Raw genomic sequence first — 27,100 nt, forward strand, 5'->3', positions numbered from 1 at the left:
ATTCACTACACCAAATCAGACCGAAAACTCAACGATACATCTTAAATATACAATCTGAGGGGCTTGACAAGGGAGATGACGAGAGAACATTTCCTTGTGGGAATCTGGAATTAGGTTGCATGGTTTCAGAATAAGGGGTCACCACTGAGAAGAGGAGAAATTTCTTCTCACATAGGCACATGAATCTTTGAAATTATATACTCTGGAGAGCTGTGGAGGCTATGTTATTGAATGTATCAAGTTGAGACTGACAGATTTTTGGACTAAAGCAGAGTCTAGGTTTCTTGGGAACAGGAGTTGAGACCAAGATCAGATCAGCCATGATTTTATTGAATGATGGGAGTGGGCACAAGGGGTTGTATGGCCTGCTCCTGCTTCTTTTTCTCATGATACATGTATTGTAGCCTTGCGCCTGCTGCTGGATCTGCACTGAAATAAATCTAGAAACTTCAAATTTAGATGTCTGGAGTCTAACAGAAGCATGATTATAAACAAATCAGTCAACTCCTCCCGTCGTCAGGCTCGGATCTTTTTTCTCATCTTCCCAAAGTCTGGAAATATTTTTTAAAAACTGTGGGTGTTCAATATATCTTACTCTTGTCAGTGCTTTATTGATAAAGAACATCACACTACAATTATACAAATGCCTCAGTACATTCCTTATTCAGAAAATATGAAACTTGATGCTTTGCTAGTCACCTCCATTAGGTTAGTGTAATGGCAGTTTTAATACATGTTCATTCACAGATTCAGGCACAAGGAGTTTCTAAATTTTGTTGACAAGTAATCTAACAAAATAAATATTGTACAACTACTGCAATGGATATTTTAAGCCTGCTGGCTTCCAATCAACAAACTTGGTATTTTTAAGTCAGTCTTAAGGGCAATAGATTATAGGACCAGGGGAATTTTATGTTTATTTTATTTTAGAGCAACTATGCATTTCTGACACTGAATTTGAAACAGACTTTATTTTAAAATCATTATTTCTGAAATGAATCAAAAATAAGGCTGTTCAACCATTCTCTTGAACAGTCAAAGCTGATAAAAGTTAACTCCTAACATAAGCTGAATTCCTTTTGACTTAACTAGTTAGTACGTTGAAAAGAAATAGTTCTAAAACTAAAACTACAAACACCTGTATTTAATACGTGCCAAAACATCTGGACTCAAAATAACAAAAATTCTTTACCATTTTCTCTGGAGGCCCCATTTTTATACGTTAACATAATCATCTTCCCATACAAACAAAGTCAGGCCAAATTCAGACATATAAAAACAAAACTTCCAAATATCTTAGTCTTCATCGGCCCATTTCACCTCAGTTGCCAAAACTAACTCCAGAGCATACATTGGTAATCTGAGGATTTGGCAGCTCTGCCGCTCTCCCAACCAGGATGCAGGATTTTTAACTGCTTGCTCTACAGGGTTTCATTTGGTCTTTGGTCTCAAGCCAAATATTAGCCACAGTCTAATTATTAGCATTTAAGGTTGACTGCTTCACATTCTTGAAATTAAAAGCCAAAGAAAAGAAGACTAGCTAACAGTACACCTACAACTCATTTCCCAATCACAAGCAGAGCTGGTAGCAAGTAAATTGCTTGAAAGATATTTTTGTAATGGGCAAAATTGAAATAAAAATCTACCTTTAATGAGAAACTTGGAGCAGTGTTATTGAAGAGATAGATAAACATGAAATACAGATATCAAAATAATATTGCAACATGGTTTTATGAAGGAGTTCTGGTATGCCATGGGAACGGAATGCTGTGTGGTTGGCTACTCATCCCAGGAACTTCTTTACTCATTGAGTGATTGAAATTGGCCACAAACGACTTCAGTTAGTTAATCATCTTTACCTCCTCAATTTATATTTTTATCCAGAAGCAGAACCAGTAAGAGTCAGGCAAAGCTGAGCCAAAATAAAAGGTGAAATTGTTCAGGTTTTACATGTGAAGGTGCCTACAAAGAAACAAATTGGCTTGATGAGGGAATTATACTACAAAAGCCAATTGCAGGCTCTGAAAGTAACTGCCAATCAGTTTTCTGAATCAAGTCTTAAACTGTAGTCAAAATACAAAATATTTTCCTTCCGATTTTCAGAATTGCAGAAACTTCCTAAACAGTAGCTTAAATTCATCCATTTGCAGAAACCTATAGATTAGTATACTATCACCATTATGTTGTCTCTCCAACAGACCCCTTGTGCCTCATCTGTGAAGATGAATGGTCTACAGAATGCACTGCATCCTCAAGGTGAAGGTTAACATTTTAAATGTTAGACAGGCAGTTGGATTTGCTGTGCAATCAGAACAGTTACATCTCACACACTCACAAAAAGATCAATTCATGTAGGTGACAGCTGAGAATTGAAGTCCAATTCTCCTTCACAAAGCAGCATGTTAATTAACTGACACCCATCTCAACAACAGAGGATCTGTCTGTGCATCAACAAAGATTTATCAAACACACAAGAGCAGCAGACTTTTAGTCTGAGCAGACTGTGAAAGTTTTCCTTTAAAAATTTCTAATTCATCATCCTGAGTGGAATATTTTAATATAACCATCCAATTTTTTTGGGAGAGAAGGAGATATTTAATAAACCTACTTCTATATTTATTAAGCCCGCTACTAAGTCCTCAAAATGCCACAGTACTTCTGTATGTCTGTTCTGTTCCAGATTTAAGCATAGAACAGTACAGCACAGTACAGGCCCTTCGGTCCACAATGTTGTGTCAACCTATATAACATTTTTAACAAAATAGATTAACTATCAGAAAAATTACTGGTTTCAGCCTGATATGTTGTCATGTCAGTGTGATTGAAGGCTTCTTGAATAGACCCGGAGTACTTTTCGACAAATAGCAAAGACAACAGCACTGAGCAAAGTTCAATCCTGACCTCGGGTGCTGTATGGCTATCCTCTCGGTTCTCCAATTTCCTCGCTTGTGTCAAAGATGAGATGGTGGGTTAACCTCTTACAATAAATTACCCCCACGTGTAGGTCAGTGGCAAAAGAATCAAAAGGTAAACTTGGCAGGTACATGAGAGGATACAAGTTGTAGGGGTAAAGGAGAATAAGAGGCAGAATGGGACCAAAAACAGAAAATGCAGGAAACACCCAGCAGATCAGGCAGCACTCGTGGAAAGAGTTAACATTTCAGCTTCAGGACCCTTCATCGTAACTTCTGGAAGGGTTTAAGGACCTGAAAACAGTAACTGTTTCTCTGATTGTTTCCAGAACCTTTTTTTGTTCTTATTCCCTATTTCCAGCATCTGCAGTTTTCAAATTTTTATTTACTGGAGAATGGGACTGATGGGATTGTTCTGCTGGGACTCGAAAGACCCAGTTGCCTCCCGTATGTACTCTAGCTGACTTGGAATTCTCTGTAGCACATACAGCTGCTTTCACTTAAATTACTGCCTGTAGGATAACAGCAGCAAACACCAGTCAAAGAGCTATGTGCTCTCTGCTGCCAAGCAACTATATTACAATGGGAAAACTGTACCAAAGCAAATTTCCACCAGGAAACATACTGTGAAGCAAATGCAGCTAGGGCAATAAAGTGCCCTAGCTCTGCAGAATTGAAGTAAACATTGGTATGTTAATTGGGGCCAACCTACAGGGTATTGATTTAATGGACGGGACTTGCTCAACCAAATTTGTCATGTTAGTTCGTAAAATTGAGACGAATCCATATCCCAGATATTCAAGAACCACAGCAGCTTTTGAGTGTACATGCATTTCTGGAAGAGCAATTTCAGGCTTGGATGTTAATAAAAGCGGATTCTTGTTTATGATTAAAAATAGATAATTGTTTTCGTATTTATGGATTGTGAGTAGTAAGTGGTAGATTATAAATATTTCGTTATTTCAATGACTAAGCAGAGACATGCCATTGAAAATCACTGTGAATGTAGTAAAATAAAAGCTGGAGAGATATTTTAGCAATCACCCCAAGTGAAACTGAAAATTATTTAGGTCATATTTAGATATATTTTATGGCTGTATGATGAATGCCTATTATCCCCAAATTCAGTCCTAGAAGCTACTCCCTAAAATAATCTAGTCTGCCAGCGAGCTCAATGGGAAAAGGATGGGCAATGAATGCTGGCCGTGCTGGGACTGCTCATAACCCTTAAGTGAAAAAACATAAATAGAAACTGAGTCAGGGCATAAATTGGCTATCTTTATTAGCAACTCCCAATGAATCGGATGTGTTAATGTGCTCCAGATTAAACGAAGGATCAGCCAAATCAGTGAACTGCCATAACGATTAACCCTTAACAAACATGATAATGAGTCAAATAATAGTAATTTTGCACGTCAGTGTTAAGTATTCTGGAGTTACAAGTTCCACTAGATGTGTTCTATTTATTGCTTTGTTGTCTCAACAGATACACAGACAGATCCCAGGCCCCATTTTCTGCTTTTCTCTCTCTCTCTCTCTCTCTCTCTCCTTCCTTCCTCCAGGTTACTATTACTATTTTATTCCCAACCCCAAATCACATTTTGGCAAAATTAGTGACTTAAGTCAGACATGCACAAATTCAACCAAATGGATAAATATCAGAATCATGCTATAAAAAGATTGTGTTGGAATCACGGAGTAAGAGAGAGAGGGAGATATGCCGCAAGGGCTCATTTCAGCCTTGCTAGTCTAAGTGAGATACTGGGATAACTACCTCTGGTGAAAACGGCTCAGGCCTATGCACTGGGGAGCTCTCAGGAGAGGAAATGTTCTAAGAGAAGGGAAAAGCATGTTATTAGAACTCTACTCACAAGTTGAGTAAGCAAAAGCAAGAGAAAGCCACAGTCATTTATTGTATAACTGATTTAGTTACAAACAAACTCAAGGGAGAAAATTTGTTTTAATACAAAGACAATTGACTGGGAACTTGCAAGCACAGATGAGAATAGCTGTAATTACACAACTTGCCAATGTGCAACATGATAATGTTCTAAAAAGGGATTAGTTTATGGAAACAAAACCAGTTCCATTTTATAATTAAGATTCTCATTCAATAATAAGTGTTTTTTTTATAACATTGGTATAAATGTATAAAAAAAGTCCTCAACCTTTGTAAATAAGAGAGAAAAAAAAAATCAGTTTTACTTAGTTGGACCTCCCTCAATTTGAGGAACAAGACCGGAAATTAAATAAATATGCACTAAAGGTTACATAAATAAAACAAACATTGCAGAAGGTTGGACTGGCTTTAAAAAAACTGAAGGGCTTTGTTCTGCACCCTCTGTTATATCGCACAACAGTTGACATATCCAGGGCCTGTCAGGTAAGGTTTGAAAACAGCAACTTGCTAAAATGCTAAAAAGGTGGTGAGAGCTGGTTAACAGAGCGTGAAACACGAAAACAATGGAGTTCAAAGATGAAATTTGATGCTGAGAGAAAAAGAACCAATAAAATAAGGGCAATTAGCCAAGACGGCAACATGGAAAACTAAACTGCCATTGATAATCAAGTTCAACTCTGCCACATCTGTCATGTTCATTGGGTTACTACAGGAAGGTGCCAATTCATTTTTATCCCTTTATGTTCATATTTAAAACTCCTTTTTTCACTGTTTGTTTGTAAACCAAAGCACAACAAGAATAAAACAATAATCTGTGGCTTAATGTTAGGCTTTATTAAAATAAAATGACAATGCAAAACTAATCTGAAGTGTTTCTTGATCTATGAAGAAGCATTAGAAGATTAAAAAGGGCAATATGTCAATGTTCAGACTCCATAGAGTCTGCTGTGGCAAGCATGTCAGAAGCTGGATGTGCACAATTGCCAGATTAAAGCCATATGTTCTCAGGCTCAGTAATATTGGTAAAGCCATGGTGTCAAGAATTTCTCTCAGGAGACAGGTTCCACAATGCTCCTCAGTCTTAGAGCTGGCTAAGGCAGTTAAAAATGATTCTGTGAAATATGATCTGTTAGGTTATCAATGATACGGTCCTTTATAGTTATCAGCAATATGTCAGGCTTGACTTACTCTGGAATGCATTTACAAAATAATCTGTTAAATATTCTCCAGCCTCATCAACATACTCTTCACCCATTCACAACTAGTTCAGGTTGATATCCGTAATATTTGTAGAGGCAACATATCCGTAACAAATGAAATTGAAAGAGCAATATTGTAAAGTCAAGGGCTGCAAGTCAAGGGTATTGAGGTAACCTGTTAGGCAACACAATTAAGGAGATGCAGCTCAGAGAAACAATCTTTCCTTTGGCCTTTTCCCCTGGTAAACTTGAAATGGTTTTGGATGAAGGGGAAGATTATATTTTGGAAGATTATATTTTTCTCAATGAGCCTCATCAGTGTGCTAAAATATTGCCCACAATATACATCTGGTAGAAATTGAACTCTATCCTGCCAGCATATCTCAGATCCGAACACTTTGCTTCAGCTTTCTCACAGGTAACCTGCAGAACAAAGGTGGTGATGTCACAATTCAACACGAACACCAACATATACATACAAATCAAACGATAATATAGCTCAACGGTTTTATTTAGGTTCTATTTCTTGACCTATAACACTTACAGAAGAGTATTTTGAAGGAAATTTTGACTTAGGATAACTCTCTGATGGTACAAATTGCATCACGTTGTAAGAATATTAGGTGAACTAAATGCATTTTGCTTTGCTCTTGAAAGATTCTAAGAACACACATCACAAGGGATAAATTTTCAAACTTAAACATCAGCAAAGATTAAGAATTTACCTCACAGAAATAAATTCTGGTTAATTTGTCAAGGCCAGATTGAAACAAAAGTCTCTGATATAAATACTCATTATGCACCAGCTGTGAACCTAAAACTGCAGGAGTTTGTGGTGACCCAGATATTTTGATTTTTTTTCTGAAAAGGTGAAAAATGTGAACTGTGAATTAATCTGCACAGCATCAAAAAGCTATTCATTAGGTGTACGTGGGCAAAATATAGCATATATTTGTATGTATGCTCATTAAAATTATATAGGTTAATTCAAAGATGGAACTATCCTACATAAGCCTTAGTAAGGAGCTGAAGGAAAATCATTCCAGATGACTCTTGCCAGCAACCACTGCAAATTTGACTGGCTGGAAATAAAAATGCATTAGTGGAGAAATGAACATATTAGCTTTGCTTTAGAGTTCAGAATTATATCCTGAAAGAAGAAGGGAGTAGACCCACTTGCATTTCTTCCTCTCTTCATTATAAACTGTTTAAAAAAAACTATGACATCAGGTAAAGAAGACAGTAGATCCTTCACATTAGTGTCAACAAGGCTGCAAATTTAACATCCCAAAAATTATAAATGGATTTTTAAAAAAATACCTTAGTCCACATTTCTCAAATATCAATTGGGATCATATTTGAGGTGACTGACACATGTGAGTGCTTAGCAGCATTCAATGAAACTTTACAGAGAGTTGGATCTAACTACTTACACTGCATCAAAAATACCTTTCACTACAACAATTAAACATTAAAACAAAAATACTCAGTGCACTGGGTAGCATCTATGGAGAGAGAGAGGGGGAGAGAGAGAGAGAGATAACATTTCAATGACTACAATGGCATTGTATTTCAAACATTTTCAAATTGGGTTTCCTTGCTCTCTCAGTGGGATGAACACTTTTAATGTACGAAGTTCTACAATTAAACTGTGATTTCAACAACAATTAAGAGGTACAACAACTCTTTTTTGCTCTACAGATGCTGCCTGACCTGTTGAAAATTTCCAGAATTTTCTGTTTTGTCTCAGATTTCCAGAATTTGTGGTACTTTGCTTTAGATTTTAAAATAAATTCATTGTTATCAATACAATGAGTTCCATGGTATGTTTCCATTCAATCCAGTGTATGTTACTTCTGTATGATATCATATGGCGTTAGCTGGCTTCTTTGCTCATTGTATAGTTATGACAAGTGTGGAATCCCATTGCTTTTCCCTCTTTCTGAGCACAGCTGCTATACCTCTTAATTGTTGAAATCACAGTTTAGTTGTAGAACTTTGTACACTAAAAGTGTTCATCCCACTGAGAGAGCAAGAAAACCTAATTTGAAAATGTTTGAAATAAAATGCCATTGTAACTTTCAATGGGCTAATTTAGAGCACAGCTTAGTTACACTGTGCCCGATTTGATGGGATAGTCCGCTGGGATACCCATTTGTGATTGCTACTAGTGAACATCTCTGGAAGTGCTGTGTTGTTGCCGCGCGAGAGCAAGGTTATGCTTTGCTAGAATACCTACAGTCAGATTGTCAATAATGGACTCCAGGCAGAAGTAAAAATATATTTCAGAAAGGGATCTATAATTTCAGGAGGTGAAAGGGAAAAAAATGGATTCTCTGCCTATTTCTAGCTCAGACGTCAGATTGGGATCAGTTCTCAGGCTTCAATCAGTGATATTTTTCAGAAGCTGCTAAGAAGATATGAGACCAGAACTTATTTGTCCACGGTTCCCAGTCTTTGATAACATTTGGTGCCAATTTTTTGTCTGTTTTGCAAACCAGTTGCTATTGTTTGCTTAAGGATCTAAACAAGATTTAGGAATACATTGTTCGTCTAATTTCCAATTAATTTTATAGATTATGTAGCTTTACAGACAATGCAAACAATGTCAGAAGAATTTTGGGGGGGGGGAAAGATGGGGGAGAGATACAAAAATCATTTGCAGTTTGCACAAATGACTTAAAAGGAAGCAAAGAAAAAGCATAATTCATAAACTTATAGACATTCCTCAGCCAAAAGAAATACCATCTTAATTCTTGCCTTCAAATCAAAACCCTATGGAATCAACATGCATGCCAGACTGAAAGACCTCTGATACTTCAGGTTGTCATGTCATTTGAAGCAGCTCCAAAGGTGATCATGTGGACTCACACCTCTGAAACTGTATACACATCCCAGATCTTCATCAATCAACCAGGAAGGTAGCAAATGAAGTTCTTAAGATTCCTCTCAAATGGAAACATTGAAGTAAATTAATCGAATCAATCAACCAGGTCCCCTTGTGCCCCTCCTAAAATTAGAACAGGCAGAAAGTGGGGAAGAAAACATGTGAGAGACTATGTTATGTCAGGGCTTAAATTGGGGAGGAGAAAAATTATTGAAAGATTAGTTAAACTTAAATGAAGCATGGCAGGGCAGCAAACACAGTTTTGTCGACTGACTTCAAAGAATCTTCAATTCCCATTTGTTGCATGTCTGCAAAAAATCAGGATGTGTGAATCAAAAGAATAATAATCACAGTAGAAAGTAATAAAAATACTACACAGTTATCAATATCCTAATGTGAGAGATAAATGCTAATGCTCACAGCATATAGTTTTTGCTACTGAAGTGCAAGGAGGTTTTAAGAGTGCCACATCTTGTGTTCTGATGCCATTTAGAATTCAAACCACAGAAATGTTTTCCCCTAAAGCAATGCTTTCAGCTTTGCTAGATTAAAAAAAGCTTCACACTTGGCTGAGCAACAAATTATTACTTTTCATTGGAGTGAGCAAGTGGTAGGGAAAATGCCAGCTGTTGAATAGGTGATTCTATTGAATTGGCAGCTACAATGTTTTTTTTTTAAAAAGAACTTTGAAACATGCTACAGAAAAGCTTGACAGGTTTAGACATTGCCTTTTTTCAATCCCAAACATATTCAGACAAATTGACAGTCTGGAGATCGGCTGGTTTGAGCCAACCATTCACCAAGTGAACAGGTAAAAGATTTCTGCTGTTTATTTATTATAAGACTGCAAATTTATGTACAAATATAAAACTATTAAAAGCTTTCCCCACTGTATTTTAAAGTAAGTTTTGAGAAGTACAATTTATGCCACCTTGCACTTTTAAACACTTCTAGGATATTCTTGTATCATAAAACTGTTCCAATGGTTAGATTTTTATAGGTATACTTGCATTATATGACAATGGACAGACAATGCAGGAAAATATTGATTTTCTCCCATTCCTTTACTTTAATGACTTCTTTGTACTGTTGGCAATGTTTCCATGACAACAGAGCACACTGCAGTCAACTAGTTCCATCCCTACTCTGCCTAAGCCCCCTTAAAATTTCAGTGACTCAGCTAGAGATTAGCGGACATTAATAAACTGTTTTTGTAAGCAATGGGTTAGGGAAAAAATAAACCAGGCTAAATACATTTTTAAACAAATATGAAAAAAGTGAATATGTTATTTTAATCAGATTTATCCAGTTTTTTCTATAATGCATACCCTCAAACAACAGCATCTATCTCTATTATTGTTTTTATGACTGAGAATACTGTTATGTAGAATAATTATGTTTTCCATCACAACCACTGGGAAGAACTACTTCAATTACATGCAAAAAAGCTGCATCCTCCCCTGTTATATTTATAAGTCATATCAAATATTGCCATTTTAAAATAACAGTGAAAATGGTGCCTTGAAATATTATTACTTTTGTTAAGCATTACTTGTCAAAACTAGTTTATGGGGTACCTGAATTCTGAAAGTTGCATTGTTCGAAATGCATCAGTTATTTTTACAAAATGATTTACAAAATGCGGCACATCTTCAAGAAGATCATTGCCTGATTTGCATCTTAAGCCTTTATTTACAGGGGAAAATATTTTTAAAGACCTAACAACTTATGGAAGCATACATCAGGAAACCAACAAGCAAGTATGAAACCTGCTGACCAATGCAATCAGTAAAAACAAAAGCCCTCAACATTACATGCATTTAGATACTGAAAAGGTAAATACTGCTGGTATCAAAATGAATCATTGCAGTGTACGTTTGTTCAGTTGGCATAAAAATTTAGTCCATTCAGTCACACCTACATTAAAATGAAACTTAATTTTTTCTAAGAAAAAACACTTTTGGAACAGTTTTATTTATTGAGACAAAACCAAGAGATTAACATGTCTCATTAGTGAAAATAACACCCCCTTTGCTGGAAATATATTTACCTCAAACTGTAGTGGAGTATTACATCGGCTAGCAGCAAGGGAATGAAGGGGAGAATAAACCGTATTATATCCATTTTTCTTGTCCTCTTCTCCTGGAAACAAGGTGCAAGGCGTCATTATTGTCGGGCTGGACATGACTGTGTCCGTGACAGATGCTGGCGCTGACAGTGGACTACAAGGTCCTGGCAAATCGATCGAACTCACGTCTGACAGATACCGTGCCTTTCGTTTCTTCAGAGGTGCAATCAACTCTACAAAACAGAGAAATTATCAAACAGAATGCACACACTTACATTTTAGACAAGCTAAAGTGCTGCAGTTGAGCTGCTGGGCATTATGAACACATGAATGTTTCCACACAGCTACCTTCCACAACCACCAGCCCCACCCCACCACCCCCCCCGCCAGTTTCGGCACTTTCTCTGTGGCTGTTACACTTTATTCTGCATTCTGTTGTTTTACCTTGCGCTACCTCAATGCACTGTGTAATGAATTGATCTGTACGAACAGTATGCAAGACAAGTTTTTCACTGTACCTCGGTACATGTGACAATAATAAACCAATTCTAAGTTTGAGTTATTTTCATAAAAATTCAATATGTTCTTGTAAAAATATCACAAATGCAGATTAGCATGCTTACAACTAAGCAAAATAAATTCTGACCTGGTCTGGGAGTTACAAGCCTAACCTCAAAGATTTTCAGAAAGGTTGCTTTTTAAATAGCAGTGTGTTGAATGAATCTAATTCAACCAGGTATATTTAGTAAATGTGGCAGAGCCCATTTGACTCACAACAGATTGGTTTTATGTATTTTCTGAAGTTAGCATTTGACCTTCAGTGGATATGGTATCAGCAGAAATCTATATAATGAAAGCAAAGTTACATTTATAATATTTCAGTAAGGAAGAAGGGTGCTGGGGTAACTGTGTGTATTAGAAACAACAATGGAAATACCAAGAAAGGATAAAGCCAACCAGATTCCATATATTCCACTGGAAGGAATTGTCTGCAGTATACATCAACAAGTACGAAAAGGAAATGGAGGAAGAAATATGTAGACAAAATATACAAAACAAGTTTAAAAAAAACAGAATCCTAAACACAGTGGCACAGGAAATAGCGTTCCTGCCTCAGTTCCAGCAATGCCGATTCAATCCTGACCTTGTATCCTATCTGCGTGAAGTTTGCATGTTCTCACTATGACAGCAAGGGTTTTTCCTGGCGCTCCAGTTTCTCCCCTCATCCCAACTGGAGATATGCTATTGGGTAATTAGCTACACTAAATTATCCCTTGCATTGATAAGTGCAAAAGAACCATAGGGAAGTTGAGGGGTATGTGAGAAAGCATAAGTTGCAGGGTCACAGGGAAAATGATGGGATTGCTCTGCTAGGAGCTGCATGGCCTCCTTCCATGTCGATACAGGATGGTTTATTAACAATAATTAATAAACTGACAGAGATAATGAGGAAAAAGAGATAGAGATGAAGCAATTACAATGCTTACAAGACCCTATCACTGACCCTTTATAAAGGAATCCTAATAATATCTTGCTCTAGGAAATGAAATAAAACAAACAAGTTGGACAAGATGAACATCTAAAAAGTAGCGATCACAATATAAACAAGGTTTAAGAAAATCATTCATTGATTATAGTGTGGAAAAATGAGATATGCATAGAGGACTATGAAACTGGGGGTGAAACTGAGGGTGGAGCTAGGGAAAGGAAACTGGAGAAACAAAGTTTGATGACACTGGGCAAAATTTACGGGTGAACCCTATGGAGTTCAGAAGATAGATTTTTATTAAAGAATGAGATGACCTGGATAAGGAGAAGAGGTTAAAATTGAATTTAAAAAAAAGACATAATCAAAATAGGAAAGCACTAGGTAAATACATGGCTAGCAGAGAAAATGGTGGGTGACTGTCAGCTGACTTGCTTTGCTGTGTATAATAATTAAAAAAGCTACTTTTTAAACTTACCTGTTGAAATATGGGTGTCATTCAGTACATCAGGCATACTGCTGCTGTCATTGCTGTGGTGTACGGGTGATGTTTCTTGTCCTACATTTGGTGTAAGGGGAAGTTGCACCATGGCCTCATCCATTGCCTGTTTCATCCATCGCTGAAAAGTACCAGGTTAATTATCCAAAATGGTTTAAGCACAACTCTGCAGACTTCTACCAGTCTACCATCTGTGTGAAAGTGGCATCATTGAGGAAAATGCAGTACACAGAACTATAAATAAGTATAAAAGAACATGACAATAACTGGCAAAAATCTACTGTGGACAAATGTACTAGTCTCAAATTTTAGAACCTGAAAATGGCAAGTTTTTGTTTTAAAACAATAATGAACTAATTTCGGACGTCAGCTGTACCAACAATGAGTCTAGTATGAACCAGTATCAGAATATTTGCATTAACTCTGCAGCCTCTTATTTCAGAGTTTTAGATCATGAATTTGGATCTAATTTGTACCACTCATCCTACAAAATATTCCCAATTAAATACCGAACCAGATTCAAATAGATAATTTTCATTCAGACTTTCCAGATGGAACACCCATGTGATAAGACATACTTAATACCAGATGGTAGCAAAAATCTATGATGTTCTCATCCTTCAGGTAAGATTTTTCTTCATTATAGCCAAACCTCAGTCATGTTAATTCAAAACACAACTACACATTTTATCTTGCAACTCTATTATGGAATAAAAAGTCAGTTCTGCAAGATTGTAGCCCACAGAACAATAGAATCTCATTCCTCATCATATTCACAATCCTGTTCCTAAATTAATTTTTTAAAATGATTCATTATATCACTTGATTAAACACACAGAATAAAGATTATTCAATATCATAAAGCTAAAGAGAAGAAACTCCCATGTTGACTTAGTAACGAAACTAATAGATTATGAAGTTGCTTTAAACCTTGAACCTGGAAAATACAACCAAATGAACTGTCAATTGATGTACCAGAGAAATTAAGGAGCACATTAACAATAACCTACTACTATATGTACAGCATCCGGTAAGAAATCTGTACTGCAGGGGAACGAAAACAATGTCCCTTCTGAAGTTGTGTTTGTAATTGTTTACCAGGCCTGCACATTTCAAACACATTATGCTCAGTTGCAGGCATACACAAACAAAAATCAGATCTCCCAATAGGTCAGAAATACGTAAATGAAACTGCCTAATCCCTTGAAAGTCAAAAACTGTAGTGAAAGTCAACCCTTTTAAGATAAGGTACAAGTTCCTTTAATTAAATTTGATCAACCTAAAAACTTGTTGAAAATAGCACAACAGAGAATTTGAGTCAACAATGGTAATAGTCAATGCACAAATCTTAGCCACTTATAGTAATCAAAAATGGCCACTGGATGTGCCAGCATCTTGGAAGGAATCTACTTTCCTAGTTCTAATCGGTTGTCTGCTGGAAGGGGTTAGCCACTTTAAGCTCTTGCTGACATGCAGAGGAGTCTGAAGTATGACCGCTAAACTCAACTTCGGTACAAGCAGACTTTCTCAAAAGAATTACATGTTTTGCCTAACCTGATTAATTGGATTTGGTCATGGTTTAGTTTCTTCTCAGTTTGTTGAATTTTATCAGGGATAATACAGGTACACGTACAGGCTCCCCAAAGCATTTCACCATTCGTACTTAAGGCAAAGTCATCCTAAATCAACACACGGGAAATGTGAAATAATAATAGGTTTATCTACTAGGCAGGTAATGTGCTGTGATGCCCACCAGCAACTGAAAGCTTGAAGTGAATATGTGAATATGTTGAATGCATTCTGTGGTTTCCCTGTCATGCTCTAGAGCTAATAACAGTAAGGAAATCCTCCATTTGGGAACCTACATCCCCTATATTTGAGTATAGTAGGTTTCTCTAGAAAGTTCTGCTTTCTGTTTGCTCAATTTGCACATTAAAATGACTAGAGAAAATTATGAGAAAGGAGTTGTGATTAAGAGTATTCAATGCAATTGTGGCAAATTGACTCCTGACAAAGCAAGTATGAGACTAGAATATTGGAGAAGTGGTTCAAACACAAATTTGCTATCATGACCATATCCAGGATTCTCTGCCCAAAGGGTTTCCATGAAGATCCTTCAAGAGAGCAGATAGCATTGGAAACACTGGCTGCAAATAGTCACTTTAAAAGATCTATGATCTGTTAAATCCAACATTTATGAAGCTGCATGATGCAACAACAAATTGTTGTAGACATAAAGTACATGCCTACCTTTTTGCAAGATCCATAATTGCCATCACACACAACTCTCTGTCTCCTTCTTTCAGGAGCAAAGGGGGAGCCAAAGCGGATGTAGTGTTTAGGGGTTGTGCAAATATGAGGACTATGGCTCAGACCTGGCAGCATGTTCAGTGTTGTTGCCAATACAGTCGGATCCGTTGTGATGCGTAATGGGCGGTCATATGGGCAGTCAGGTCGCTCTACCTTGTCATTCAACCATTCTGTAACCAAATACTGAAACAAAAAATAGTAAAACATTAAAACAAAAATTAATAGAATATAGCAATTCAGTGCAACTGTAAAAGCCTCATTCCCAATATATTTACATTGGTTCACCAAGTTATACATATTGAGTTATGACAAAATAAGTTACTCATGCCTGCTCTGCCACTCAATGAGATTATTGCTAATGCAATCTTGGCCTCAACACAACTTTCACATTCTCTCTTCTTACCTTTTGACTTCCTTCTACTTGTCTGTTAATCTCTACCTTGAAAATAGGCAATGACTCTGCCTCCACAGCTCTGAAATAGAAAATTCCAAACACTCACACCCACTAAGATAAAACAAAATCCTCATCTCCACAATGTATTCACCTAAGTCCCACAGATCCTTTCAACATCCACCCTGTCAATCCTATTCAGAATCTTTTCTTTCAAATAATACCATTTCTTATTATTCTAAACTCCAATGTATAAGCCCATTTCTTAATGTGTCAACCCTTCACCCCTGGAATCAACTTAGTGAACCATCTCTGCATTGCCCCTAAAGCAAGTACATCTTTTCTTAACTATGGAGATGAAAACTGTGCACAATACTCCAGTTGTGGTTTCATCAGCACCTTGTAAAGATGCTTAAAACTTTCCTTATATTCCTTACCCTTTACAATAAAGGCCAATATTGCTTCTTAATGACTTGCTGTACCTGTACGCTAACATTTTTTGCTTTGTGCATTCAGACCCACAGATGCCATTATACTGCAACATTTTGGAGTCTCATTCCAATTAAACAATAACTTGCTTTGTCCATTCTTCCTTCCAAAGTAAATAACCTCACATTTTTGTACATTATACTCTATCTGGCAACTTTTTGCCCACTGACTTAACCTATCTATGTCCCATTGCAGGCTCTTGGTGTCTTCTTCAAAGCTTGCTTACCTATGGGCAGCAAATCTGGCTGCAGTACATTTAATTCCTTTATCCATGTCATTAATACAGATTTTAAATAATTGCAATGAACCCTGTGGCATCCCTCTAGTGATTGACAGGCATGGTAGTGTAGCGGTTAGCGTAACGCTTTACAGCACCAGCGACCCGGGTTCAATTCCCGCCGCTGTCTGCAAGGAGTTTGTACGTTCTCCCCCGTGTCTGTGTGGGTTTCCTCCAGGTGCTCCGGTTTCCTCTCACTTTCCAAAGACTTACAGGTTAGGAAGTTGTGGGCATGCTATGTTGGCGCCAGAAGCAGGGCAACACTTGCGGGCCGCCCCCAGAACACTACGCAAAAGATTCATTTCACTGTGTGTTTCGATGTACATGTGACTAATAAAGATATCTTATCTTATCAATTTGAAAGTGACACATTTATCCTAAAGCTGTTTTCCGTTAGTTAACTAATCCCATATCCATGTTACATTATCCACAAATCCCATGTGCTCTTAGTTTGTGCAATGATCTTATATGTGGCACCTACTGGAAATCCAAATACACTACTTCCATTAGTACCCCTTTATCTATGCTATTTGTCACATTCTCAGAAAACAGAACATAGAACAGTACAGCACAGGCCCTTCAGCCCATGATGTCTGTACCAATCATGAAGCTAAATTAAACTACTCCCATCTGCCTGCACATAGCCTATATCCCTCCATTCCCTATTGTGCACATAGTCTATGTCCCTCCATTCCAGTTCATGGGGCTGTCTAAAAGCCTCAAACATTGCTTTTGTTTCTGCTTCCGTCACCTCCCCTAGCAATGTGTCTCAGGCATCTACCACTCTGCGTTAAAAAACCTGCAACATAAATCTCTTTAAAGTTTCCCTCCCTCTCATCTTAAACCTACATCCTCCACTATTTGACATTTCCATCCTGGGAAAGACTGACTACTTACCCTGTCTATGCCTCTCATAATTTTATATACTTCTACCACATTGCCTCAGTTTCCGATGCTCCAGAGGAAACAATGCAAGTTTGTCTAGCTCATACTCTCTAATCCAGGCAACATCCTGGTGAACATCTTCTGCACCCTCTGCAAAGCTTCCACCTCCTTCCTGGAATGCAATGGAATGCACAGAATGCACACAAATGTGGCCAAACCAAAGTTTTATATATATTCAACATGACTTGCCTATGTTTATACTCAACGCCCCAACCAATGAAGGCAAGCATGCCATATGCCTTCTTTACCACCCTATCTACTTGTGTTGCCACTTTCAGGGAGCTGTGAACTTGCATCCTAAGATCGCTCTGTACATCAGTGCTCCTAAGGGTTCTACAATTTACTGCATTCTTGCCTCTTACATTTGACCTCCCAAAGTGGAACACCTCATAGTTGCCCAGATTAAACTCCATCTGCCTTTCCTAGAACCATTCAGCACAAAACAGGCCCTTCAGCCCACCATATATTCCTCTGCCCATATTTCCAACTGGTCTATATCCTGCTGTATCCTTTGACAACCTTCCTTACTAACCAAAATTCCACTGACTTTTGTGTCTTCTGCAAACTGACTAATCAACCCACGTACATTTTTTATCCAAATCACGCACAAACGACAGAGGTTCCAGCAGTGAGCCCTGCCGAACACCATTAGTCACAGACCTCCAGTCAGAATAACATCCCTCCACCACTACCCTCTGTGTCCTATGCCCAAACCAATTTTGAACCCAGACTACCAAGTCACCGTGGATCCCATGTGCCTTAATCTTCTAGATGACCCTACCATGAGGGACCTTGTTGAATATTTTACTAATTTCCCCCTAAACAACATTCACTGCCCTATCTTCATCAATCATCTTTGTCAACTCCTCAAAACTCTCGATTATGCTTGCAAGACATGGCCTCCCCTGTACAAAGCCATGCTAACTATTCCTAATAAGTCCATGCTTTTCCAAATGTGAATAAATCCTATCCCTAAGATTTTCTCCAATGATTTCTCTACCATTGATGTGAAAACTCTAACAAATTTGTCAAAGTTCCTTTACGAAAATTTCCTTTTCATAGAACTGGTGACTCTGCTTCACTGTCTTATAATTTTCAACATACCCTGCTACTACCTCTTAAATAATGCATGCCAATATTTCCCCAGCATTAGGATTCCTGCCTTCTGTTTCCCTCCTTTCTCAAATAGTGGCATCACACATTTGCAGTTTCCAATCCTTCGGACCTCTCCTGAATCCAGAGAATTTAGATGCATTACAACTAATACATTCACTATCTCTGGAGCCACTTCCTTTAAGATCCTCAGATGTAGGGATTCAATTCTAGTTCATCCACATTAAATTGGATAATCTTAGGAAGATCAAACAGGTAACTTCAGCTTTGAAGTTTCCATCAAATAGGATAAGTGGATAACATTTCAGCAGATAGGTAACTACATGAGGTGCAAATAAATGTTAATATTGATTATGTTGTTCAATTTAAACTAAATACCTCAAACTATAAAAGACATTCTGGTTTTGATCTGTAACCATTAAGTACTTTGAGTGGGTTCAAACATGTTGGGTTGAAAGGGTCTAGCTTTCTCTATCTATTGCTCCTTCTCTCTATTTTTTGCCATCTGAGAAACAGAAACAGAAAAAAATCCAATTAACTAATCTGGCAGGGCTCTGCAGCAATGCTGAAATGCATAAATATGAAGGCCTGATTTGAAAGCCACTCAATTTACAGCAAAAAAATCTGACACCAATTTTCTTTATGGGCGAGCAAGAGAAACAAAGAACAGAGGCCTAGGACCACCCACTAATGAATTTTATATTATCACAATAAAGCTGTATGCTTGATAAAACTCAACACCAGGAAACGTCAGAAAGCTGGAGTTCCACTACCCAAGGTAGAAAGATGGAGTCCATCAAGAACCCGAGGGAAGGGTAAATAAAATAAATTTTAAAAAATTGTTTTGTTTTGGAGTTTAGAATAATGAGGGTAACCTTAATCAATCATATAAGATCCTAAGGGGGCTTGACATGGTAGATATTAGAATGTTTTCACGAGTGGGAGAGTCTCGGACAAAGGGACATAACTACAAAACAAGGGGTCGGTCATTTAAAATGAGGTAAGTAGAAATTTCTTCTTGCAGAGGGTGATAATTCTCTGTCCCAGTGGACGTTGGAAGCTGGATTATCAGAAGTATTTAAAGTGGAGGTGGATAAATATTTGAAAGATTCAGGAATAGAGGGGTTTGGAAAAATGGCACAGAAAAGGAGTTGAGGCCAGCAAAGATCAGCCATGATCATATTAAAAGGTGGGGCAGGCTTGAAAGGCCTGATGACCTTCTCCAACTCCTCTCGTGTTCTAGATAAAATCTCTAGAATTCCAAAATCATTACATCCCTCGTAGAAACCTCAAACGATCTCTTACAACTAAGCATAGCACTATCCATTATGTTGGCTAGATGGCTAAAACTTTTGAATATCACTGTGGATAAATTGGGTGATATTTGGTTATCTTGGAGTTATAGTTTAATAAAGATATGCGGCTCACAGTTCCAATTGTACTTTATAATTATGTAATGGATATCACAGAATCATACAGCACTGAAACAGGCCCTTTGGCCCAACTGGCCTATGCTGACCAAGATGCCCTATCCATGCTATTTGCCAGTGTTTGGCCCATAACCTTCTACGGGCCAAATGCTGGATATATGTAGATTCACTTCAACAGGTTTTATATATGTATTTAATATTTGTCCAAATATAAAAATTGGTTAAGAAACTGTCCAAGAATTGCAGGGCCCATTACATGATGATCAAGAAGTCCTTCAATGTAAACGAGCCAGATCACATTTACACATATACTTACTCTTTTGGTTTTAGGATACTTGACATTGGTTCGGCTTGGTTGGGAGACAACTATAGTTCCTGATGTGGTCTCTACTCCTGGAGCTCCTAAGCTCGGAACACCTTCCATCGATGTGGATTCTGTTACTACAGCCCCCGCTGCTCCCTCCTCAACTGCTATCACTGGTGCTGGCTCTGACTGGCTGCTGGCTTGTCGCTGTCTACGTAGTCGCTGCGCTGAACTGGAGCGATAGCGTGAGAAACGATTTTTGGGTCGTGGCTTGTTTGGTTTTGATGCAGGAGGCTTAGCAGGCTTCTCAGGAACTTGCTCCTATTTTAAAGATGCAGGATAATTAACAAAGATAAAAAACCATCTTTAAGTAAATGGCACACATTCCACAAGTTATAACCTATACCATTAATTGTTTTGACAAGCATAGACAGATGGCACATTGTAAAAATTGGAGAATATAGCCAGTGATAACCAAACCAAAAAAAAACAAGAATTGGGCTCTAATACTTAATTTATTTATTTTGAGTGCAACTGCCTGTTTTCTCCCTTTAATAGTTTTTCCTCATGCTACACACAATGAAGGGGAGCATTATAAAGTCATCTGATTTCTTTCTTCCCTACTGTAATGTTTCAAGTCAGAAACACAGAAAGGTTAAGGAAATGAAGTTTTTGTTCCAGAAGTTTCAGTGCACTTTGCTGTATTGCTAAAGTTCAAGTGCTTAGGCAAGAACAGTGTCATGTATGTCCACCAGAAAATAGTAACTTCTGGAATTTAGATTTCCACACAACACAGATTAATTTGATTAAGAAAAAAAATACACATATCTTAATCTCACCTGCTTGTGAGCAAAAGCCCCATTATTTTATAGTACAATCATGTTCAAAAGGTTACAAGACATAATGGAAAGAGAACTATATCTGATCTGGATATTGAGAGACAGACATGTCAGTTACTTTTTCTGCACCTATATACCTCATCCCTAAAAAACATAAGGACACCATCTTCGATGCAGACTTCTTCTGAACCTCTTTTAATACTAAAGTAACATATAAATCAATAGGATTGGCACTCTGACCACTACTTAGCTACTCTACCCGAGATGTTCCAGATCAACTCTGATCTGGAGTCAGCTCAAAGTACAAAGTATCTTTACAGAAAATATGGATGCTTTAAAATAGCTCATTTGCCTCCTCTTGTATTTTCTTCCATGAATTTTATTTTCTTTCCTTATATTCACAAGCTGCTAAGGATTGTTTTCTTTTGATATGGTGAATGCTTAAACCCTATGCAATGACTATTTCTATAGCAGTGAGTAAAAGACAACATCACCTTCAAATCTGAAGCAGGAACTCAAATTCACTAGATAACAAAAATACATCCTCATGGGTCTTTTCAGTAAAAACAAGGGTTACAGAGAAACCTTGTCACTCTGTCAATGTAAATTCTTTGTGAGACTCAAAGTAATTTTAATTTTTTCCCACCTCATTTATAGTGTAGGCTAATGATGGAGACAGAAATTGCAAACATATAACCTTCCTAACATTCTGATCCTCACTGTTACACAGATACAGATTTAGGGCCAGCCAGTTCCTGTCAACCTGAATGCTACATAATCTCAAAATGTTATGCCGCACGAGTCACTTTGCATCATACACATGCATGTATATAAAACCTGAACAGAACACCCTCAGTGAAAGTCTCACAGTCATTTGATTCCAAATAGTAAGATTTATATTTTACTCATACCCTCCAATCATCCTTTCTACATTTATGCCATAATCAGAAATTAAAGCATATTTTCTTGAGGTTATGTTGTGTACTTTGACCACTAGATACTTTCTTTAGGAACATGAAGCAGCAACACCCAATACTTGTTAATCAACACTGCTTAAGCTCTTCTTTTAAATTTATTTTTTTCTCTTTAAGGATCTATAATTCATGAGGAGAGATTAAAGTCTAAAAAAATAATTTGTCAGAATTGCCATTGATAACATTCCATCAATGAGATCAGTTTAGCAGAGTAAAGCAAGCAAAATTAAATTCACATGACTCTTAATGATAGGTTCAACCTAGAAGAAGCTGTTTTATAAAGAAAGTCATTCTGCACTATTGGTTCTATTCACAGACTATCTAGTTAGCCAACTTAAAAATTTACAGCAGATGTTCCAGAAAGTCCTTATGGAAAACATTAGGCAAATTTAGCTCAAGTATGTGCATCTTTGGAGTGGAACAGAGGGACCAAGGAGTTCAAGTACATAGTTCGCTGAAAGCAGCATCACAGATAGGGTGGTGAAGAGGCATTTGGCACGCTGGCCTACATCAGTCAGGGCATTGAGTATAGGAGTTGGGACATTATGTTGCAGTTGTACAAGACATTGGTGAGACCACACTTGGGAGTACTGTGTACAGTTTTAGTCACCCTGTTATAAGAAAGACTTCATTAAACTGGAAAAAATGCAGAGAAGATTTAAGAGGATGCTGCCAGGAATCAAGGACCAAAGTTATAGGGAAAGGTTGGGCAGGCTAGGACTTTATTCCTTGGAGGATAGGAAATTGGGGGGGGGGGGGGGGGGGGGGGGGGGAAGGGGGGGTTTACCTTATGGAGGTGCATAAAATCATGAGGGGCATAGATAGGGTCAATGCAGTCTTTTCCCCAAGGAAGCGGAACTAAAAACAAGAGAGCATAGGTTTAAGGTGAGAGGTGGAAGACTTAAAAGGGACCTGAGGGGCAACTTCTTCAAGCAGAGGGTGGTACATATATGGAATGTGATGCCAGAGAAAGTGGCTGAGGCAGTTACAATAACAACATTCAAAAGACCATTTGGATATGTACATGGGGATTAGAAGGATATGGGCCAAACGTGGCAAATGGGACTAGCTTCATGGGCACCATGGTCAGCATGTACAAGTTGGGCCGAAGGATCTGTTTCTATGCTGTATTATTCTATGACTCTACCTCCCAGTCCACCCACCCTTCGCAAAAGTACAAGCATACTCCAGTGAAAAAGGCATGTAACACACACCACTCTGCAACTGTCTACCAGGAGATACATTATACTATCCTCTGGTGGCACTCAACCGATTTTAACTTCTTTCCACAGAAAAAGCACTGAGGCTGATTGTGACATTCACTAAAAATGATTATTTTCCACATGTTGCAAGATGGCAAGACATGGTTTTACATGGATGTATAATATGCATTTACTTCAAATTCATTGTCTCTTTGGGGGCTTAGGAGGTTTTATAGACTAGTAAAATAACACCTTTTGATGTTTCTTTGTGGAAAGTAATTTGTCCTTGGGACTATGAATCCTGCAGCAGCATCATACGGTGAATTCCTTAAAGCTGCCGTCTTACTGCAATTCTCTAATCTTATTACCACCAAGTGACAACTCTGTCTCCAGACTTCAGTCTGGCCTGCTGACGTAGAATCAAAAATCACAGAAACGCTAGAAAAATAGAAGGAACTGGAAGTCTATAAGGGGGAGTTAAAGTGGGTGGGGGGGGGGGGGTGGAATAAGGAGTTGCCATTTCAATATCACAGTACTGGATTAATAGCTAATAGTAATGCAAGAGTTGTCTAAAGCAGAAAGCTATTTGTGGCATATGATCTAATGGTCAGACATAAGTTTTGTAAATTTAATGCCTAATTTAAACAACACTTTTTGTTGGATGGAATTTTGAACTATCTTCTGTTACTCGATTAGAAATGGTAGCTTATAAAACTTCACTGTGAGCTATTACTTCTGAAAATTTGAGTACATTCTCACTTTGGGGGAAAACAGAAATGTCAGACTTGAGACAGATCATGTCACATGTGACTAACACAAAAAAAGATTAAACTAGTTACTTGATTCCAGCAGCGTACCAACATTTTATAATTTGAGTATTACTTGTGGTATATATCCTTATATACTATACACATTTACTATAATTTAGAAAATGTTACACACCCAATAGATGCACTTTATTAATAACCCATATATTTGTGTGGAAAAGCAAAAAAAAAATGCATAAATCTCAAATAAAAACAAAGAAACCTTGCAAACACTCAACAGGTCAGGAAGCATCTGTGGTGAAAGAGGCAGTCTTAACATTCCCAGTTGATGAGAATTACCAGCATTTTCTATTTTTATTTTATAACTTTGTGAGTTAGTAAAACGATATGCTAACAGAGGTTTATCCATGGATTTATCACGCTAGTTAAAGTCACAATCAGAATGTCCAAGTTATTGGAGCACTGGATTCAGATTTGGGAATTATTAGACAAACACAGGCTGACACACATCACCTATTATAAAAAAGATAAAACTGAACCGTAAATATAAATAACAGGATGTCCCTAAGTGTGAAGCAATTAGCCATATTTTCTGTATTGCCTTTCCACACTAATTTTGTGCAGTTGTTTTAAACAAGGACACAAAAGATAACCATGCCTTCTAGATTCACCATCATTTTTCAAACATTTTTCTATTTATCATAGAACGTAAATTGAACTAACACTGAGTTACTTTTTACCAGATGCTCGTTCAATCTAGGGTGTAAGATAAAATATATTTCTCCTTTGGAAAAGTGGAATATCTTCTCAGCCATTCCCAGCCACTAACTGTACAAATTCACAAGACCTCATGGCTTAATAACCTCATGTTTAACCTTTTCCTACAAATCATACTAGCTTTATGGTTGTCCAAGAATCAATATAGCCAAAAATATGTCAAATTACAAGAGCTTGAGAGCGAGTTTCATTCCATCTCAGTGTTGAATAGATTGTCTTACATTTTGCTGAAGAAATGAGGTGCCATGCCCACAAATCATCTCACATGCCATCTTGATTTATAACTGACTACACCCCAAACAATAAACTATCGAACAAAATTGGCTTGCTCACTCCTATAATTGCAAGTATCCAAGCAAAACCAAACCCAATGAAGTACAGAAGACTATGGGACAATTAGCACCAGTAAAATCCAAACCTCTACTTCTCAAATTATACCACCAACACCAATATCTTTCCTCATGCTGCACTGGCCCATTTGCCAATTAATTGCTCTGCTTACCCCTAGCTGTGAAGTTCGCCGTGTGCTCACCCCTGCAAGCACAGGCTGTGGTGTTCTTGCCCCACTGGGCAGCGGTTCTTCTGCTGCAGGTTCCAGTTTCACCTCCTCCACATCTGTGGTCGGAGTCTCCGGATTGGCATCGACGCCAGGGTGACTAGTACTGCGCTCAACCACCTGTTCGCGCCTTTTCTTTCTCTTCTCTAAATTCTCAAAAACCTGCATGATGGCTTCCATCTTCCGCTGCTCCCGTGACTGTGAACAATGAGCATCAAAGAAACAAAAACATAAACAAACCACTTAACAGGATCAAAATCTTAGCCTCAACATCTTACTTTCTTTCGTGGCTCGTCATGTGAAAACATGCTACTAACTTCCTAAAGGCTGAGTGGCTTTTCTGGGTCACTAGACTTGAAAGAACGATTGTAAGCATGTTGGATTAATGCTATAATTCTTAGTGTTCTTTCTATTTCCATTTTGTTGTTACTCTTTATCATTGTGCATCTATAGGTCACTACATCAATACCAGCATATCATGGCTGTAACAAAAAAAACACGTTCAAAGCTGATAAAAAAACATTGCACCCCTTGACACCCAAACTGAAGCAACGTGCCCATCCACTGAACAGTCATTCTGGCTTACTTTCAGTTCAGCTGTCCAAGAAATAGTGTATTTCAGCCTTCAGCAAGTAGAGTTAATTTTGATAAATAACAAGCTCCGCAAAGAGAGGAAGCTCCAGCTTCTGTTCATGCAGGCTTTCAAGAAGCTAACAAGCAAGATTTGTTCACACTGGCACACCCACGAGACAAATACACTGTGGTCCTTCTATACTAGTGCTCCCAGGCTGAAAGCACACTGTGTTCACCTATGGTGGTGCTTACCGCAGACAAATTGATCCATCCAGACCAATACTCAACACTGAGATTTCAAGAGACACTAGATCGCTCAAGAGTGTACTGGAGAATGGATTCCAGGCACTCAAGGGCTTTCCTTTGGATTTTTCAATGTAGGTAATCCTTCAAGGTCTTGATGAACTCTCTAGAGTGTATCATATATTAAATCATCAGAAAATTAAATGTTTCCCATTTGATATGTAGAGTAAAGGCTACAAGTGTAATAACAGCACCTCAGAACAGATTTTATTGGGTGTTGGAAGGGGCTGGGGGAAGATGGGGTTGTAAGATTAAGTATGGAAAAACATGGGATGGTCTTCAAGTAGGCATTTCTTATTAGACTACTCAAAAGTCCTGAACTAAAGTAATATGCACATATAAAAGTGATTGATGGGAGCATGTTCCAAAGCATGTTACTACTCACAGGTTTCAAAGAAACCATAAACTGGAATTTATATGTCAGCCCAAACTTTGCATGCAATATCCTTCAGCACACTTCCAAGTTATATTTAAATTGCAGTCTCTTCTATAGAGAGTACTATATGCTACATTATAGACTTAATAGATTTGATCGAATGGAAATTTTGCATTATGAAACTTAATCTGAGCTTCCATGGTTTAAAATCACAACAATATTCGGTGAGGAGATGATTAGAGCTTTAGAGAACCATTAGTATTTTACGTATTATCTAGATTACTAGATGCAGTGCAGCAGCATATGTAACATAGTTTTAAAGATATGATGCCCAATGTAAATTATGCAATAACAGTACTGTAAAGAGATAACACAGCTTTTATGTATATATACTCAACATTGTGCATACAAAGATTGAGAAGTGCTCTTCCTCAGCTTAAGGTACAAATGCAATTCATGTATGTCCAAAAGGAATAATAATGGTTTTATGATCTGTGCCTAACCTGTCTGTTGACACTAAGGC

The 27,100-nt window shown here is 37.7% G+C and overlaps 1 protein-coding gene across 11 annotated transcripts in view; it reads right to left on the bottom strand.

The window, feature by feature from the left end:
• Positions 1–27,100, bottom strand: part of setd5 (SET domain containing 5) — a 124,168-nt gene that overhangs the window by 11,332 nt on the left and 85,736 nt on the right. For 9 of the 11 annotated variants that reach the window (XM_052018381.1, XM_052018388.1, XM_052018379.1 and 6 more), the window contains 6 exons: positions 25,272–25,523; positions 20,223–20,531; positions 15,202–15,444; positions 12,931–13,072; positions 10,949–11,199; positions 4,687–4,743 (listed from right to left, as the gene is read on the bottom strand). In XM_052018381.1, the coding sequence (XP_051874341.1) occupies positions 4,687–4,743; positions 10,949–11,199; positions 12,931–13,072; positions 15,202–15,444; positions 20,223–20,531; positions 25,272–25,523 (1,254 nt within the window). The remainder of the gene's footprint in view (positions 1–4,686; positions 4,744–10,948; positions 11,200–12,930; positions 13,073–15,201; positions 15,445–20,222; positions 20,532–25,271; positions 25,524–27,100) is intronic. The other 2 variants (XM_052018390.1, XM_052018389.1) reach the window with 2 other exon arrangements.

The sequence above is a fragment of the Pristis pectinata genome, chromosome 6 (genome assembly GCF_009764475.1).
Source record: "Pristis pectinata isolate sPriPec2 chromosome 6, sPriPec2.1.pri, whole genome shotgun sequence".
Lineage (NCBI taxonomy): Eukaryota > Metazoa > Chordata > Chondrichthyes > Rhinopristiformes > Pristidae > Pristis > Pristis pectinata.